Raw genomic sequence first — 15,576 nt, 5'->3', positions numbered from 1 at the left:
CAGACGCCAGGGCTCCCCAGTGCTCCCCACTGGGAAAAGTGGGTTCTTTCAGGGTTGCCCCATCCTCTGGAGGTCCTTATACCTGGGGGCTGAGTGACATCTGGGAGCGGCGGTGCAAAGGTGACATGGTGACTGGTGCTTCTGGCCGGTGGTGATGACTGTTCTAGACCCCAGGGTCCTGGCTGTTGCCCAGGCCCGGGCAGGTGGTGTTTCTCCGGAAGTGGAGGCTGAGTGGGGCCACTGGTGTCATAGGAGGCAGCCACGGGGAAGGCAGGTGTGGGTGAGCTCTGAGGAGGCTCCGGGCTGGCCACCAGCCAGGGCATCTGAGTAGGCACAGGGGTGAGCGGGGACCCATCTGGGCTGTCTGGGGGACACCGAGGGCCCTGCCAGGGGGCGTGACGGAGGCCAGGCAGGGTGGTAGGCACAGGGCCCCGAGGACTGGACCTGTCTGAGTGGCCACCAGGGCTCCTTTCCTGAGGCCAGCCATTGGGTGAGCTGGGTGAAGAGGTCAGGGAGAAGGAGCTAGGGCTTGGGGCCTCAGGCCCACTGCTGGTTGGCATCTCAGGAGCCTTTTCAGTGCCTCCCTGGGCAACAGCAGTTAAGGCCTCGCCAGGACTCAGTCTCTGAGTGGCTGCCAAGGAGGAAGACCTGGGGTCCCGCCGTTGAGTGCTGCAGGGGCGAAGGGGGGCGGTCAGGGAGCGCCTGCTTCTGACTCCCCATGCCAGCAGCACTTCTTGCTTGAACGAGGACATGCCTGAGGCGCCCCCCGCCCCCCGTACCTTTCCTTGCCCTGGACTGGGCTGCTGGTGTGCAGGGGTGTGGAGGGACCAGACAGCTCTGAAGAGGCGCTGCACGGGGCATCCCGGGGAGACCGAGGCAGCGTGCTGTGTCCCCTGGGGCCTTCCCTCCAGGTCACTGGCTCAGGCGACTCTGGTGAGGGGGCGAGGGAGAACTGTGAGCGCAGAAGCCAGCTCTCTGTCTGGCTTAGTTCCTTCCCATCGCTGCTCCCTTGGCTTCAGCATCACCATCCAGGACCCTCTGCTGCCCTAGACACCCCCACTCCAGTGCCCCTCACCTGTAGATGCCAAGGGTCCTGCTGAGGCCATGTGCCTGGGCAGCTGGTACTTGTCCCTTCCCTCCTCCGTGGGGATCTCATAGCTCAGCTTCCTGGACTGCAGGTAGGGAGGGCTTCCCGGGGAAATGGAGCCAGCCCGTGGTGAGTGAGCACCAGGGCTTGCATACCCTCGGCCCTCACCTGAGGATCCGCAGCTGTGAGGTGCCCGGCCATAAGCTGGGCAGTAACTGGGAATTGCTCCTCCATAGCCATAGGTCACCACGGCAGGGTACCCCGGATACCCATACCTGCCTTCAGGGCACATGGCATAGGAGCAGCCCTCATGCCCTTCCTCGCCCACCTTTGGTGGCTTCAAGCAGCTGTAGTCAGGCATCGGGGTATGGTGATGCCCACAGGCAGGCACCAGCAGAGGCAGTGGGTGCCCGGGCCGCACCGGGTGGAGGAGAGGCTTTCCTGCCTCGTTGGCCCACCCCTCTCCAGGCTCTCTCTCCAGCCTCAGTCCATAGAGGGCAGCCGTAGGCAGGGTCGGCTTCTCATCACAGGCTGGGCATGAACATATGGCAGGCACCCCAGGGTCTTCCAGGATCACCACCTCGCGGTAGCCTGAGCGGTAGCCAAAGTCCCCATTGGCTGGTTTCCCTAGCTCGGGTGCGTAGGGATACGGCCCTTCAGACAGGGATCGGCATAGGCGCCTCTTCTCCATAGAGGCCTCAGCGTAGCCTTGTGGGGGGCCCTCATGGCCTCCATGGGGTAACCGCCGCCTTTCCAGGGTTCCCTCCGGCCGGTAGTAGTCCCCATTGGGGACCCCACAAGGCTCCCGGTAGCCCTGACGGCAGGAGCAGTGGCGGCTGAGTCCAGGCCTGTGGCCTGTATACATGCCCAGGGGTGGGCCTCCCCCCACAGGGGGCTGCTCTTCATCATCAAGGATGGCTGTCTCGCGCCCGCCTCCTCGGCCCCCGCTGGCCACCCCACAGCCTCCCAGGAGGCGGTCCAGCTCCTGCCGTTCAGCAGCCGTTGGAGGTGGCCGGCCAGGGGACTCGGCAGCTGGCTCTGTGGTCAGCGTGGATGAATGGCCAGAGTCACTGCTGACGGAGAGCATGGGAGGTGGAGGTGGCTCCGGAGAGGGCGCTGGCGGGGCCTGGCGGGGGGCCCTCTGCACCTGGGCATAAGGACTGCCATCCAGGGGGCCCTGCGTATGGGCCAAGGGACCTGAGTGGATGAGAGAGTCATTAAGGAGAGGGAGAGAGCTGAGACTCCAGGGTGCCTCCCACCCACGCCTCTGTCCACAGACCGTCCACACTGTCTTCATGGTGCTGGTTGAAATTCTCGTAAGAGTCCCAGCGCACAGCAGGCTCTGTGGTGTTGTAGTCCACGGAGACGGACGGGTCATTACGTGGGCTGTTGCCTGTGGGAAGCCACCCAGATATTGAGGAGCAAGGGACATACCACCTTCGTGCTCCCCACCCCCCGGTCTAAGTCCCCACTCTCACCTTTGATCTTCTCAGGACTGGAGGAGAAAACAAATTCCACTGAGGCTTGGAAGGGGAACCTCTCATCTGTGGGGAGGGGGCGGTGAGGAGCCAGGCCCGGCCAGCGTCCCCTTCCTGTCCACTTGCCACTGCAGTGTCCTCTGACTCACCTGCCCAGGCCTCATCCAGCTGGTCCTTGGGAAAGTTGAGCCGTGGTCCGTGGATGGTGCAAGTGTGGAACTGGACTCGGAACACAAGGGTTCGGTCTGTCCCCCGGCCACCCTTGTGATAGCAGGTTACCTGGAGGAGGGCAGGGGTCAGATTTTCATGGTCACTTAGTCATCTCTGTTCCTTGACCCTGATGACTGCCTTGTCACAGCTCCTGCCTTGACTCAACCTCAACGCGACCCTTCCCTCTGAGCATGTGGGGGTGGAGGGTCCTTTTGGCCTTCCAATCCAGCTTGAAGTGATAACTTGTCAGGTGACCATGCGCTGGAAGGACAGCTGGTTCTGTCCCCTAACCCCACAACTCTCATTACTAGGACCCACTCACCATGACGTCGCCTTTCAGGAGGAGGGCTGGCTCCAGGCTGATGCAAAGCTGCTGGGGCCCAGACCCCGCAATGTGACTGTGGGACAGGGAGAAAGCAGAGTGAAGTCAGAGGCACCTAGGGACACTCTGGCCCTTGGGAAAGACCGTACAGTAGGTTCTAGGTTGGGATAGGCTTCCGGGTACAGTGGCTGGAGCTGGAAGGCCAGGCCGGAGAAGGCTGGGAAAGTAGGCACCCAGCGGACAGAAGGGGTCCTGTCCAAGCAGGTGGGTGGGCATCAGAGGCCTGGGAACAGAGCACTCACTAGACTCCAGATGTGTAGACAAGCTGCATGGACTGGTAGATCTTGAGAAAGGGCTGGAAGCCTGGAGGAGTGGGAGGAGGGGTGCTGAGTGAGGTGGGGTGGGATGTGGCTGTCCCCACAGACTACGTCTCCGGTGGACTTACCCGTGTTGGGCTCAAAGGCGGGGAGTACAGGCACACACACGTAGTGCAGGAAGAGAGGGCTGCTGTTCATTCTGATGGAGCCAGACAGCAGCCCGCTGAAATAGCTGACATACCTGGTGAGAGCATCCAGGAGACCATCAGCTTGGCTCCTTGCTCTAGAGAGCGCTGTGTACCCTCTTCACTGTGCACACTTGCTGCCCACCTTGGAAGGCCCACCGTTCCCTTTGGCACGTTCTTCTCATCTCCTAGCATCTAACCTCCATTCCTCTTACTGCCTCAAAGGTCTTGTACGTGCTGTGCCCTCTGCCTGAAAAGCCGGTCTAGACCTCTGCTTCATGCTTTAGAGGAAGCCTTTGCTTGTCCTGAAAGTCCATCTTCCTCCCAAGGCTCTGGTTTCTTTTCATCATAGCTGTGGCAGTAGCCAAAGTGATCTATCCACGGCTTCTTGCCTTGGGCTCCACTAGCATGGGAATGCCATGACAGGCAGCCCTTGTTTTTTTTCTGAATTCTCAGCATTTAGCAGAGCACTTGACTCTTAGGAGGCTGTGGGATTCAGGCGCTGCCTGAGCCAGAGCTTTGGCCCATCCCCTCCAGGCTGCTTACCTACGCTGGGACGGCTGCAGTTCTGTGGCCACTTTGTCCTCGCAGAATTTCCTCATGGTGAGCGTGGCTAGTGCCTGGTCTGCCCTGAGGGAGAGCAGGGCAGGTGTGGGAGCTTAAGAGGATTCTCCCATCCTAGCCTCCCATGCCTAAGCCCCAGGGAAGAAGGAAAGATGGGACCCCCCTCATTCTGGAGGGAGCCCCCAGTGGTGGGAAAGAGAACTAGAAACCCTATGGAGTAATCACTTTCCTAGTTGTTGAGTCTCAGGCAAGTGTTCCCTGAACTTTACTTTTCCCATCTGTAAAATGGGACAGTAAGACAATGTGATGGGTTGAATTGAATTGTGTCTTCCCCCATCAGAGTATGTACCTTGGATGTGACCTTATTTAGAGATAGGGTCTCTGCAGACATGATTAGTTAGGTTAAGATGAGATCATGCAGGAGCAAGGTGGCCCTTAGTCCAGGGTGATTGATTGGTCCTTGTAAGAGAAGAGGAGACACAGAAACAGACGCACAGAGAGAACACCATGTGGCGATGGAGGAAGAGGCTGGAGTGATGCCGCTGTAAGCCAAGAGCTGCCAAGGATTGCCAGCCACCACCAGAAGCTGGAAAGAGGCAAGGAAGGAGTCTACCCAGAGTCACCGAGAGAACAAGACTGCTCACACCTTGATTTTTGGATTTCAACCCTTCACAACTAGGACTCAATTGAGTTCTCTTATTTCAAACCACCTAGTTTGACAGCCCAAGGAAGCTAAACCAGCCCCTCCCCAGGAGAGGGCCCAGAAGCCCAAGGGGACACAGAGGTGAAAATGCTGAATTTACAACAGAGGGCTCTTGCACCAGAGCCGGCCGCGGAAGGGCTGGGCTGTTCGGGTGCGGGGGCCTTACCCTGCGGAAATCTTGCTGTAGTGCATGTAGGCCGAGACGATGACCCCGAGCTTGCCTTTGCTCCCCTGAGAGAGAGAAAAGGGGATGGAAGGCGGGCCTGCAGGGCCCGCGGCTGGGGCTGCCCTGGCTCTTCCACCCCAAGGGTCGCGCTCACCTTGCAGTAGAGCACGACCACGTGCTGAGGGTCAGCGCTGAGCCAGGTCTCCATGGCTTTACAGATGGAACACAGCTTGTCCAGAGGGGGCGCGTGCAGCTCAGGCCAGCCAAAGTCCTGGACCTGTGGAAACGCAGGGCGGCACTGGCGGGGTGGCCAAAGCAGAGAGAGAGGGGCACAGTACAGGGCTGAAAACGTGCTGGACCACGTTTTAGGCCGTTTCACGTAGTATGACATAGGGAAGGATGCTTAACAGTGGATGGATGCCAGTTGCTACACTTAATGACAAGGGGGCTGGGGTCGTATAGGCGGAGATGGCTCAGCCTGGTGGCCAGGCAGGCCATTTCCCCTCCTACCTTGGGGTTCAGGCGGGTCAGGTCATGCCTTTTCTCTGACAGATTGAAGAGCTGAAATGAAGGGAGGGTGGCTTTAGATGAAGGCGACTCGGGACACCCAGGCGCGCTGGAGGTTCCTTGCTCTTAACCAAGAGAACTGCTAATGCAGGGGCTAGCTGTCACAGAGGAGAACTCCCGGATTTTCTCCCCGAAAAGTTCAGGTCCAGTCCGGGTCCCACTGGCTCCTCCCCCTGGCGGCCTCGCCTCCGGGATGACGTCAGCGAGCAGCCGAGCCCCCCGGCCCTCCCATTGGCTGAACCCCGCCGGCCCCGCCCCTCACCAGGTACTTGTCGCGGTGCTTGGACTGCAGTACGTGGGCCAGCTCGCGCAGGTGGCCCCGGTGTCGCTGCTCGTCTGGCCGCGCGGGGAAGGCTGCGGCCAGGATGCGCTCAGTCACGTAGGTGAGGTCCAGGTCCCAGCGCCGCTCCATGAGCGGGTCCAGGCTGAAGCTCCTGCGGGGGCGGCAAAGCTGACTCGGGGAGCCGAGGGTCCGCACGGGGCGCCCCGGGGGGCTATCCCCGCTAGCGCCGGGGAGGTCTGCTGAGTGTTGGGGCGGGGGAGTGGATCCGAATAGAAGAGGTGAGCTTGGGGCTTGTCCCAGGGGGTTCCGCTCAGGGACCATGCAGCGGGGCTCGGGTACGGGGTCAGTTGAAAGGGACCCTGCGGGCTCATCCTGGCGCCCTCACTCACCTGGGCAGGGTGCTGCGCTGCTTTGAGTGGTTCAGAGACTTGGTGGAGCCCTGGTGGGTGAAAAACCGTGTCTGGACATCTCCTTGGATGCATCTCTTCTAGGCTTCCTGGCTCAAGTTCCACATACTTTGGGTCCTCAGGAAACCTAGGTCCTTATTCCCAGGGCTGCCTGTCTCCCTTCCCACCCCAGCTGCCCACCCACAGCGTCCCTTACCAGGTGCTCAATGCGCCGGACTGGGGCCGTATTTCGCCGCTAGAGGGAGGTGGGGAGAAAGTGGGAGTGGTTAGGACAGGGGGCAAGACTAGTCAGGGCCCGAAGGGAGTGGGAGGGCAGGTCAGTGTCCACCTCCCTGAACGAAAAGAAAGGAGTCCAGTCCCCCCAGCAGGCCCTAGTGGACGAGAACTGCTGAGGGCTCGGGCACGTCTGGCTTCCCAGGATGGCCGATAACACAGCATTCTGTTCTAGGTAACCTTGCGAGGACCCTTTCTGAGGCCACCAGGCCTCTGGACATCCAGTTAGATCCATTGCCTTCCCCGTGTGTCCCTGCCCAGCGCACACTCACCACCTCGGCAGGAGGCACAGCCTGACAGGATGAAGTCACCTGGAAGGATATGGTATAAGAGGCTGAGCTCCTGGTGAACAGGGCTCCCTTGGCTGCAGCAGGAAGGTGGAGGGGCTGTCACCCGAGGAGCGCCGCTTCCAGTGGCGGTCCCTCTATTTAAGACAGCCTCCCCTCTGGTCTCTCAGTCCCCCGCCCCTCAGGCCCCCCACTTGTTGCTCTTGGCTCTCAGCCCCCTGCCCGCACAGACCCCCATTCATCCAGCTACAGGACAGGAGTTATATATAGACCCATGCAGGCAGGCCATGGCCAGGGGCGGACACTGGCCTCTTTCACCGGGAGACCCCGCCCCTGGGCACACAGATCCCCTAAGCTAGCTTGAGGGCCTGGGACCACCTCCCTGCACCTCAGGAGGCGGACCATGATCCCTCCTCAGAGATGGAGCTGCCTCAGGGTCCCAGTTGACAGTGGGTGCCATCTACAGTGTGTACCTGGAAGGGTCCAGTCCTTCTAGCACCCAGAATAAGATCCACCCAGGCATCCTGAGGACCCTTTCCCAGAGGGAAGGCACGGCCCATCCGGGTGCCCTGTCTCTTAAAATCCTGCTCCCTCTCCACCCACTCCACCCTTCCTCCTCCTCCTCCTCCTCCTTTTACCCACCCCCCATCCTCTCGCCAGCTGCAGCCTGGGCACAGCACCAAGACAAACGCTGTCTCACTGTCCACCCGCCTGGGCCAGCCCACCAGGGGTGGAGTAGGGTGTTTCTTAAAGGGCCCAGCACAACACCCCTGCCACCCAGGAGGGGGTCCCCATAGATGGCAGGGGAAAAGGTGGAAGGTGGATGCCAGTGTGGCTGGAGAAACTTATTTGGGGAGGGGGAAGGATTCTGCCCCTGCCACAGAGAACCCGATACTCACTTTGCCTTCACATTTCCTGTGTGTTGCCACCTTGCAGACTAGAGAGGGGAAGAGGAGAGGGGTTAGCAGGAGCCTACGGGGGGCCAGCGAAAGAGGCTGTTCTGGGAGCTAACCCTGGGACTCTGGGGCTGTCTGTACTGGACTGCTCCGATGGGGGAGCCAGGCAGGGTGAGTGTGGGGCAAGAGTGTGGCATGGGTATCTCTGTGCAGTCAGGTGTTGTGTTGTGGGGTGAATGGACGTGAGGAAGAAGAGGGAACGAAGCCTCCAGTCACAAGTCAGGATGGCGAGGTGCTGGAGAGTCCTGTCTTCTGAGTTGTAGAAGGGTATATGTCTTGGGGAGCCAGCACTCTGGAAGGTGCCTGGTGGAGGAGCTGTGTGCACTACCGTGTTTGGTGTGACTCTGCTTGCCCCTGGAGCCACAGTACTGTGATGCAGAATGGAGGGCCATGTCACAGGGCAGAACACCTCACCTCTACATGATACTCCGGTCCCATCGATGGTCACCTTACACACTGCACACACTGGAGTCTTCTTCCGGAAAACCTTCTCCCGAAAACTGTGTGGCTCTGCTTTCCTGGGCTGTAGTTGGAGGGACAGACAGATGGAGGTGTGAGTTCCTAGCAGGCCCCTCTCTAGGTCTGGCCAGGGATCTTGACTTAGCACCATGCTGCTTTCCTTTCCGCCATCCTCAAGCCTCCAAACGCTCAGACACACTTGGCTACAGCTGTTTCAGGGAAGTCATGGGGCCTGTCCTCTACAGGGCTTGGAATGTGACCCCTTGCGTCACCTTGGCTGGGCCAGCTCCTCCCTAAGGGATCTTTTAGGTCCCTCACGTGGCCCTGCTATGTGATGCTGTTGTCAGGGGCACTTCAGATGCCAGGGCTCTCCTGGCCGTGTGGGGGCATCCACTGACTCTCCTCACGAATCTTGTCCTCCCTAGACGGAGCTCTTAGTACAAAGTGAGCTGGAGGTTCAGGAACTCCCAGGCTGGCTACAGCCAGTCCTGCACCCCAGGCTTCCCGTGTCCCCAGGCTCCTGACAGCTGATGAGCTCCCCTCCCCCACGGTCAGAACAACATGTTTACTCCCTGTGCATTGAGGCGGCAGGCAGCGGCTGTGTAAGGAGGTGGCAATGCTGGAGGGAGGAGTGGCATTGGGGACAAAAATGCAGCCGCCCGGCCGCCTCTGCATGTGTCAGCTGTGAGGTTCTAGAGAGACTCAAGCACTGCCTGAGGAGGGGGGGCCAGTGAGGCCAGAAACAGATGCTTCCCATTGCCCAGGCCTCCCAGGCCCCTCCCATTGCCAGTTCACTCCAGCCATCCTGTCAGTGGGACAAGCTCCCTCCGTACTACCTCTTTTTAGTTTTTCATTTTTGGTTTTTTGAGATAGGGTCTCACTCTGGCCCAGGCTGACCTGGAATTCACTATGGAGTCTCAGGGTGGCCCTGAACTCATGGTGACCCTCCTTCCTCTGCCTCCCGAGTGTTGGATTTAAAGGCATGTGCCACCACACCCGACTGTTTTTGGTTTTTCCGAGGTAGGGTCTCACTCTAGTCCAGGCTGACCTGGAATTCACTTTGGAGTCTCAGGGTGGCCTCGAACTCACCGCAATCCTCCTACCTCTGCCTGCCAAGTGCTGGGATTAAAGGCGTGCGCCACCACATCCGGTTCGTGCTATACCTCTTTTACCCAATTTTCTCCTCTGGGTTCCAGTTCTTGCAGAAACCTCCCCTCCCTGGGCCCGCCCACTGTAGCCTTATGTCATGTTGCTCTGAGCTACTTTGAAGGCTGAGGAGGGAGGAAAGGTAGCGCTGGAGGGTCCAGGAGCAGCTCCGGTCCCTTGACTGTCCTTGGAACTCTTCTGGGCTGGACCCAGGGGTGGGATCCACCAGGACACGAGGTCGCACTCGGCGATAACATCATGTGCAGATGACATCAGTGGAAAGCAACCTGCTACCTAGAGTAGTAGCCGGGACCTGGCTGCCTTCCCACCTCGCTTCACCCAGGCTTCTGAGCCCGCACTGGGGCTTTGGCATGCCTGTTACAGTCCCCCAGTGAAGCGTACTTGAGACTTAGATTTGGGGAGCCAGGACCCCAGGGCTGGGGCAGGCTCAAGCCAGGAAAGGGATAGCGGGCCCAAGACAGATCGGATTCACTCTAAATGCAAAAGTCTGCTCAAGCGACATGCTGTCCACTCCAGGGGGGTAGAGGCACCCGGGGGTGCTTAGTCAGGGGAGGGGCAGACAGAGGAAGCTGAAACTGCAAAGACGGTCTGACCTGAGTACTGCCCCCTTCCCCACTATCCACACCTCCACCCTGCCCTACCTTTGCCCAGTCGGTGGGCATTCCTACCCTGCTGGTGGCCCGGCTGCTGTCCCTTCGCCCCAGAGCTCTGAGCAGCCTCTCCACGGGGCCGCTTGACTTCATGGTGTCGGGCTGGCTGGGCTGCCAGCCGTAGGGCCTGAACAATGCTGGGGCCTGGCCTGGGGCTTCCTGGAAGCAGCCTGCCTAGGCAGCCGCTTCCCCTGGGCGGAGGGGAGGCTGTCTGGCTGATGCGAGGAGAAGCCTGGCCCTGGAAGTGGAGGGAAGTGCAGGCGGGAAGGGGGCAGGTCGAAGCTCCAGGAAGTGGGGGGGGGGGAGGATGTGGGGGAGGCCAGGAGATCAGATTCCCAGGATCTACCCTGCTGGGAGTGTCAGCCTAGGATCTTTGGTTCCCCCCTCCCGTCTGGAGCCACCTCCCACCCAGTGGCCCACCCTATGCTGGGATCTGCAGGGATCTGTGACCTGAGATCCCGGCCTGGAATCATTCTCTGGTGGGGTGGGAATTCAGGTCTCAGGGCAGGGTTCCTGGGCTAGTGGGGAACACTGTGTCCCAGCCAATCTCCGCCTCAACTCATATACTCCCTTGGGACTTCCAGTGGGGAGGGAATGGCGCTGGGAACCAATACCCAGGGTAGCCCAGGACAGGATCCTGAGAGTGAGGAAAAGTGGGAATGAAGGCCAGCTTCCTTGTCAGGTAGGAAAAGGATCATGTTCCCCCCCACACCACCACTACGTTTCAGCCAGAGGCTTAACTGTCCACAGGAGGGGTCCATCCTGTTGGAGTCCAAGACATAGAGGGTCTTCCTGAGAATCCCAGCTGTTTCAGACAGACCTTGGACGCTGGCTTGCTCCCTAACTTTGTACCTGAGGCTTGACCCTGGACCCTAGTTCCTCGGGCCTGGACCTCCACGCCACCCTGCGCCCCCACCCAAGCCTGAGCGCTACCTTCATGGCTTGCCCGTGCCTGGCTCTTCTTCCTTTCCTCTGCAGCTGGCTCAGGCCTGAGGACTGGACAGGAGGCCCCCTCCCAACACATACTGCAACCCCCTCCAGGGCCTCCTGCTTCCCTCCTGGGAACAGGGCCAACTTCCTGTCCCAGGAGTCAAGGGAAGGAGGTGGATGGGGCCTTGGGAAGGGGGGAGTAATCTTCCTAAAACACAGAGGTCAATGGCCAGGGCATCGTCAGCTTGAAGCCCTGGACAGCAGCCCTTTTGAGCCTCTGGAGCTGTCACTTGAAAGAACGCACAAGCATCCCCTCTTCATTTGCATGGTATTTACTGACTGTCCCTGTACTTGGGCAACTCCCCCAGCCCGGGGTTCTCCGGGGTGCCTCCGAGTTCCCTCCTCGGCATTCATGCCCATCCATATGGACAGTTCTACTCCTGAATTCTGGATGAGCCCTACTTTGGAAACCATACTTCTGAGGGCCCACTGAACTGGGCTAGCCTTAGGCCTTCCCCTGGAAGCTCCAGTATTCTAGGCCAGAAAGCCTGTCCCCTGAGTACCTTGGCCAGAAGGTGGCATGTATGTGGCAAGACTTGGTCGCCCACTGAAGAGGGGCAGTGGCTCTGAAACTCACCCCAGCCTGCTGTGTCCCAGGATATTCCAGGTTGCTTGCCAGATGGACAACTAGGCCAGTCTTGTTGGGGGAGGCACACGCCGTGGCGTCTGGGTGGGGGTGGCTTTCCTCTATCTAGTTTCCCTGTGCTCCTAGGGCACATCAGCCCCACTCTTGCTGGTACCAGCGGGGCTGAAAGTCCCTTGCACTGACTTGACATCCTCTAACCTTACTGGTCTCAAACTGCCTACCCAGGCTAGGAAGGAAGTTTTCCATGCTGAAACTGCAGTGAGTCCCAGAGCTCACCACCTCTGGTGTTGGGTGGGTGGCCGTGTGGCTTCGAGTCCCTCCCCACCATGGGGAGTATCTCTGAGGGAGATAGGAATAGGATTCCGATGGCCTGGAGTACAGTTGGGAAAGCATCACTGGACTCCTTGGACCCTTACCCTCCTCCTGCCTGGAACATTCCAGAGCCTCTCAGCTTCTACCCAATCGGGTCCCCTCTCCAAAGTCTTGGGTTTGTTTGGAAAACCCCCTCCACCAACAACCCCCCTCCTTCCTGGAAATAGCTGTGGTTGGATGAGAGGCTGGGAGCCCAGCCACGGTGGAGGGGTGAGGCCCAGGGAAGGCGAGGGAGGGAAAGGCAAGCAGAGGAAGAGAGGTGGGGATGTACCCCCAGCCATCTACGGAGTCCGGGACAAGTATGGGAGGGTCGATGTTCGGGCTGAAGAGCCCGGTTAAACTCATCTTTCCCTACGTTCTGCCCCCGTGTCTCAGACGCGGAGCAGGAGACGCCTGCATGTCCTCATCAGGTCAGGCCAGTGCCCAGAGCCCTGCAGCGGCTGCTGGGGGTCGGTGGGTACAACGTGCGACTGGCGGGGAGTCGGGGACGCTCGAAGTGCGTGATTCGACTTCGCTCAGCTGGACCAGCGCCCCGGGCACGGGAAGGCGTGGCGGCAGAATCACGGGGACCACGGGCCGTGCCCCGCCCCCAGGTCACCTTCGCGATCCCCTAGCTACCCCTAGCTCCCCGTGGCGCGTCCGGGCCCTGGCCGGGGAGCCCCCGCTGCGCCCCTCGACAGCCCCCGCGCCCCCTGGCGCCCGCCTCCGGTACTGCCCCCCGCGCTGTGACGCAGAGGCCGCCGCCCGCCCTTGCGCCTGGCGTGGCGCGTCCACTCACCTGCGGGGGGCGCCCGGCGGGCCGGGGGCGCGGCGGCCCGGGGCAGCAGCAGCAGCAGGGGGCGCCCCCGGGCCAGCCCATCCCGGCCGGCCGCGCCGCGACACGCGGAGGAGGCGGCGGCGGCGGCGGGACGGGCGCTCTGCTGACTCCCTCCCGCCCGCCCCCGCTGCACCCGCGGCCGCCGCCTCCTCCTCCTCCTCCCGCCCTCCGGCTCCCTCCTTCTTCCCGGGCTCCAATCGCCACCTTCCGCCCGCGCCTCCTCCTTTCTCCCTCCTCTCCTCCCACCATCCTTCCCGCGAAGCGCGCAGCGGGCGCGCGGGGCCCCGCTCCCTGGAGCAGGCGGGCGGGCGGGCAGGAAGGCCCGGGGCTCTACGTGCAGAAAGACCGGCCCAGAGAAGCTGGGACCGACCGGGACATCTCAGACCGAAAGACCGCAGGCGGGAAGCAACTCGGAGAGGAATGCGCGAGCTGGACGCTTGCAGGAAAAAAAAACACCAATAATGAAAGGGTGGACACAAGTCCAGAAGGGACGAGACAGACCGGTCCCGAGATCTCAGCCTCTCGACCGCCCCTTACTCTTGGGCGGATGTGGGATCTGGCTTGACCCTAGTCAGGACCCGGCCTGGTGGGAGGTGGACGAGACCCCTGATGGTGTCGCCGGACCCTGCCCCCTGGTGCTGTGCCCCACAGGAGGCTTGTGTGCCACTTCTGCCAAACAACCCAGAGCTGAGGACTCCCAGCAGGTTCAAGCCTCCTTCCCCCGGCAGCTCTAGGTCCGCACTGTTGCTCTGTTTTGAAACTGAGCAGTGGTTCTCACTTTTAATTCAGACTCCAGACTGTATCAGCGGAAGTTCTTAGGAGAGTCTAACCTCATTCCTTTCTTTTTGCAGTGTTTACCTGATATTTCATAGAAACTTCTGGAATTGAACTAGTGGTCCGTAAAGCTACTTTGAGTTGTGCCAGTTTGGAGGTCAAAGTAGGGAAGGGTAGAAATGACACGGGACTTTTTCCGGCTGGAATCTCCGACCCTCCAGGCATGCCCGTTTTCCCTGACTTCTCCCACCGTCACCCTCCCCGCCGGAATTTTGTGACGAAAACTGCCGGAGCAGTGAGATCAACATGCTGAGAAGCCGGTGCCCGGGGCTCAGTGCCCAGTACCTGCCCAAAGCAGCTCAGCCGAGTGCTCTCCGTCCTCATCTTGTCTCTGGCAAGGCTAGGCCTTCTGGTTCTGACGTCCCAGGGTGGAGTACCTGGTTCCCATCTGGCAGCAGGAAGAGTTTGGAAGCAGGGCCCGGCGATGGTATGGGCGCTCCCTCCCTGAGGCTGGCATTTGGGAGGGGGTGGATCTTACTGCATTGGCCAAGTTAGTGTCCAGTAGGCACTTTCAGAGCAGGAATCGGAGGCTACTGGGAAAGGGCACGACTCAAGGTCATTCTGTAGCTGGAGCTGGTGGGTTGGGTGTCCGGCTCCATCCATCGCTTTTCCAAACTAGTGTTTTTTTTTTTTTTTTTTTTATTTCTTTCTTGGTTTTTCGAGGTAGAGTCTTGTTCTAGCCCAGGCTGACCTGGAATTCACTATGTAGTCTCAGGGTGGCCTTGAACTCGCAGTGTTCCTCCTACCTCTGCCTCCAGAGTGCTGGGATTAAAAACGTGCGCCACCACACACACAGAAAGAGAGGTGCAGATAGAGATGGTGTGTCAGGGCCTCTAGCCACTGCAGACAAACTCCAGATGCATGCACCACACTGTGCATCTAGCTTTACATGAGTACTGGGGCATTGAACCCGGTTCATTAAGCTTTGTAAGCAAGTGCCTTAACCTCTAAGCCATCTCTGTAGCCTTCCACTGGTTCTTTGAGCTGATAGTCTTTTACTAATACCAGAGCTTGTTTGGCAGAACCCTGGGCAATTTCTTGGTCTCTGCTCCCCTTTCCAGGATTGGGGTTACAGGTATGTGGCCACGCCCAGCTGTTTTCCTTGGGATCTGGAGACTGGTCCTCAGGCGGTTTGTGCAAGGAAGCACACCTCATCATCTTTCCAGTCCCTAGTTCTTTTTAAAAAATTTTTAATTTAAATTTTATTATTTTTAAAAAATTATTTATTTATTTGAGAGCGACAGAGAAAGAGGCAGATAAAGAATGGCACTGCAAACAAACTCCAGTTGCATGCATCCCCCTTGTGCATCTGGCTTACGTGGGTCCTGGGGAATCAAGCCTCGAACCGGGGTCCTTATGCTTCACAGGCAAGCAATTAACCGCTAAGCCATCTGTCCAGCCCCCTAATTCTTTTAACGCTGCCTTTCCCAACATTCCTCAGGGATTTGGCTGGGCTGTGAGAGATGCAAACCATGGAGACAGGTTCTCCTTTCTAGTCACTGAGGAGCTTGATTGGATCCCAGATGTAGGTTGGGCTAGAACCTCACAATAAAGCTGGTAATGCTGCCCTGCCTGTCCAGGCACTTGCGGGAACTTCCAAGATTCCCCGGAATTGTGTGTGCGCATGCATGCACAAGTAGCTGTTCAAGGTCAGAAGCTGAACCCTCAGCTCATGCTTGATCTGTGCTCTTCAGTGGGGATGGAGGGCAAGAAGTCCGCAGCAAGGAAGCTGATGAGTGGACGATTAAACAAGGAGCTTGGCGGGGGTGGGATATGTGACTGGCTCCCTGCCAGATACCCGATTACCAGTTAAGAGCAGAAGGGAAGGGAAAGAGCCCAGCTGTCCTCTAACCTACCTCCATAAAGTGCTCTTACCTTGATTATGCAAGCGAGGCC

At 59.4% G+C, this 15,576-nt stretch overlaps 1 protein-coding gene across 5 annotated transcripts in view; it reads right to left on the bottom strand.

Moving 5' to 3' along the window:
- Tns2 (tensin 2) overlaps nt 1-15,576 on the bottom strand; it is an 18,283-nt gene extending 2,707 nt beyond the window's left edge. The window contains exons 1-20 of one of the 5 annotated variants that reach the window (XM_045152855.1): nt 15,556-15,576; nt 8,220-8,328; nt 7,749-7,786; nt 6,835-6,873; nt 6,486-6,524; nt 6,272-6,321; nt 5,862-6,033; nt 5,543-5,593; nt 5,187-5,309; nt 5,033-5,097; nt 4,146-4,229; nt 3,543-3,655; nt 3,400-3,460; nt 3,098-3,173; nt 2,715-2,844; nt 2,566-2,631; nt 2,367-2,480; nt 1,076-2,284; nt 780-930; nt 83-669 (exon numbers count right to left, since the gene is read on the bottom strand). In XM_045152855.1, the coding sequence (XP_045008790.1) occupies nt 83-669; nt 780-930; nt 1,076-2,284; nt 2,367-2,480; nt 2,566-2,631; nt 2,715-2,844; nt 3,098-3,173; nt 3,400-3,460; nt 3,543-3,655; nt 4,146-4,229; nt 5,033-5,097; nt 5,187-5,309; nt 5,543-5,593; nt 5,862-6,011 (2,980 nt within the window). In that variant the 5' untranslated portion in view covers nt 6,012-6,033; nt 6,272-6,321; nt 6,486-6,524; ... (2 more) ...; nt 8,220-8,328; nt 15,556-15,576. Of the gene's footprint in view, nt 1-82; nt 670-779; nt 931-1,075; nt 2,285-2,366; nt 2,481-2,565; nt 2,632-2,714; nt 2,845-3,097; nt 3,174-3,399; nt 3,461-3,542; nt 3,656-4,145; nt 4,230-5,032; nt 5,098-5,186; nt 5,310-5,542; nt 5,594-5,861; nt 6,034-6,271; nt 6,322-6,485; nt 6,525-6,834; nt 6,874-7,322; nt 7,363-7,748; nt 7,787-8,219; nt 8,329-10,072; nt 10,300-13,965; nt 14,104-15,555 lie in introns of those variants that run through there. The other 4 variants (XM_045152854.1, XM_045152853.1, XM_004649881.2 and 1 more) reach the window with 4 other exon arrangements.

Source organism: Jaculus jaculus, chromosome 6 (assembly GCF_020740685.1).
Source record: "Jaculus jaculus isolate mJacJac1 chromosome 6, mJacJac1.mat.Y.cur, whole genome shotgun sequence".
Classification (NCBI taxonomy): domain Eukaryota; kingdom Metazoa; phylum Chordata; class Mammalia; order Rodentia; family Dipodidae; genus Jaculus; species Jaculus jaculus.
Note: the sequence above shows the minus strand (reverse complement) of the source record. Positions and strands in the feature narration are given on the sequence as shown.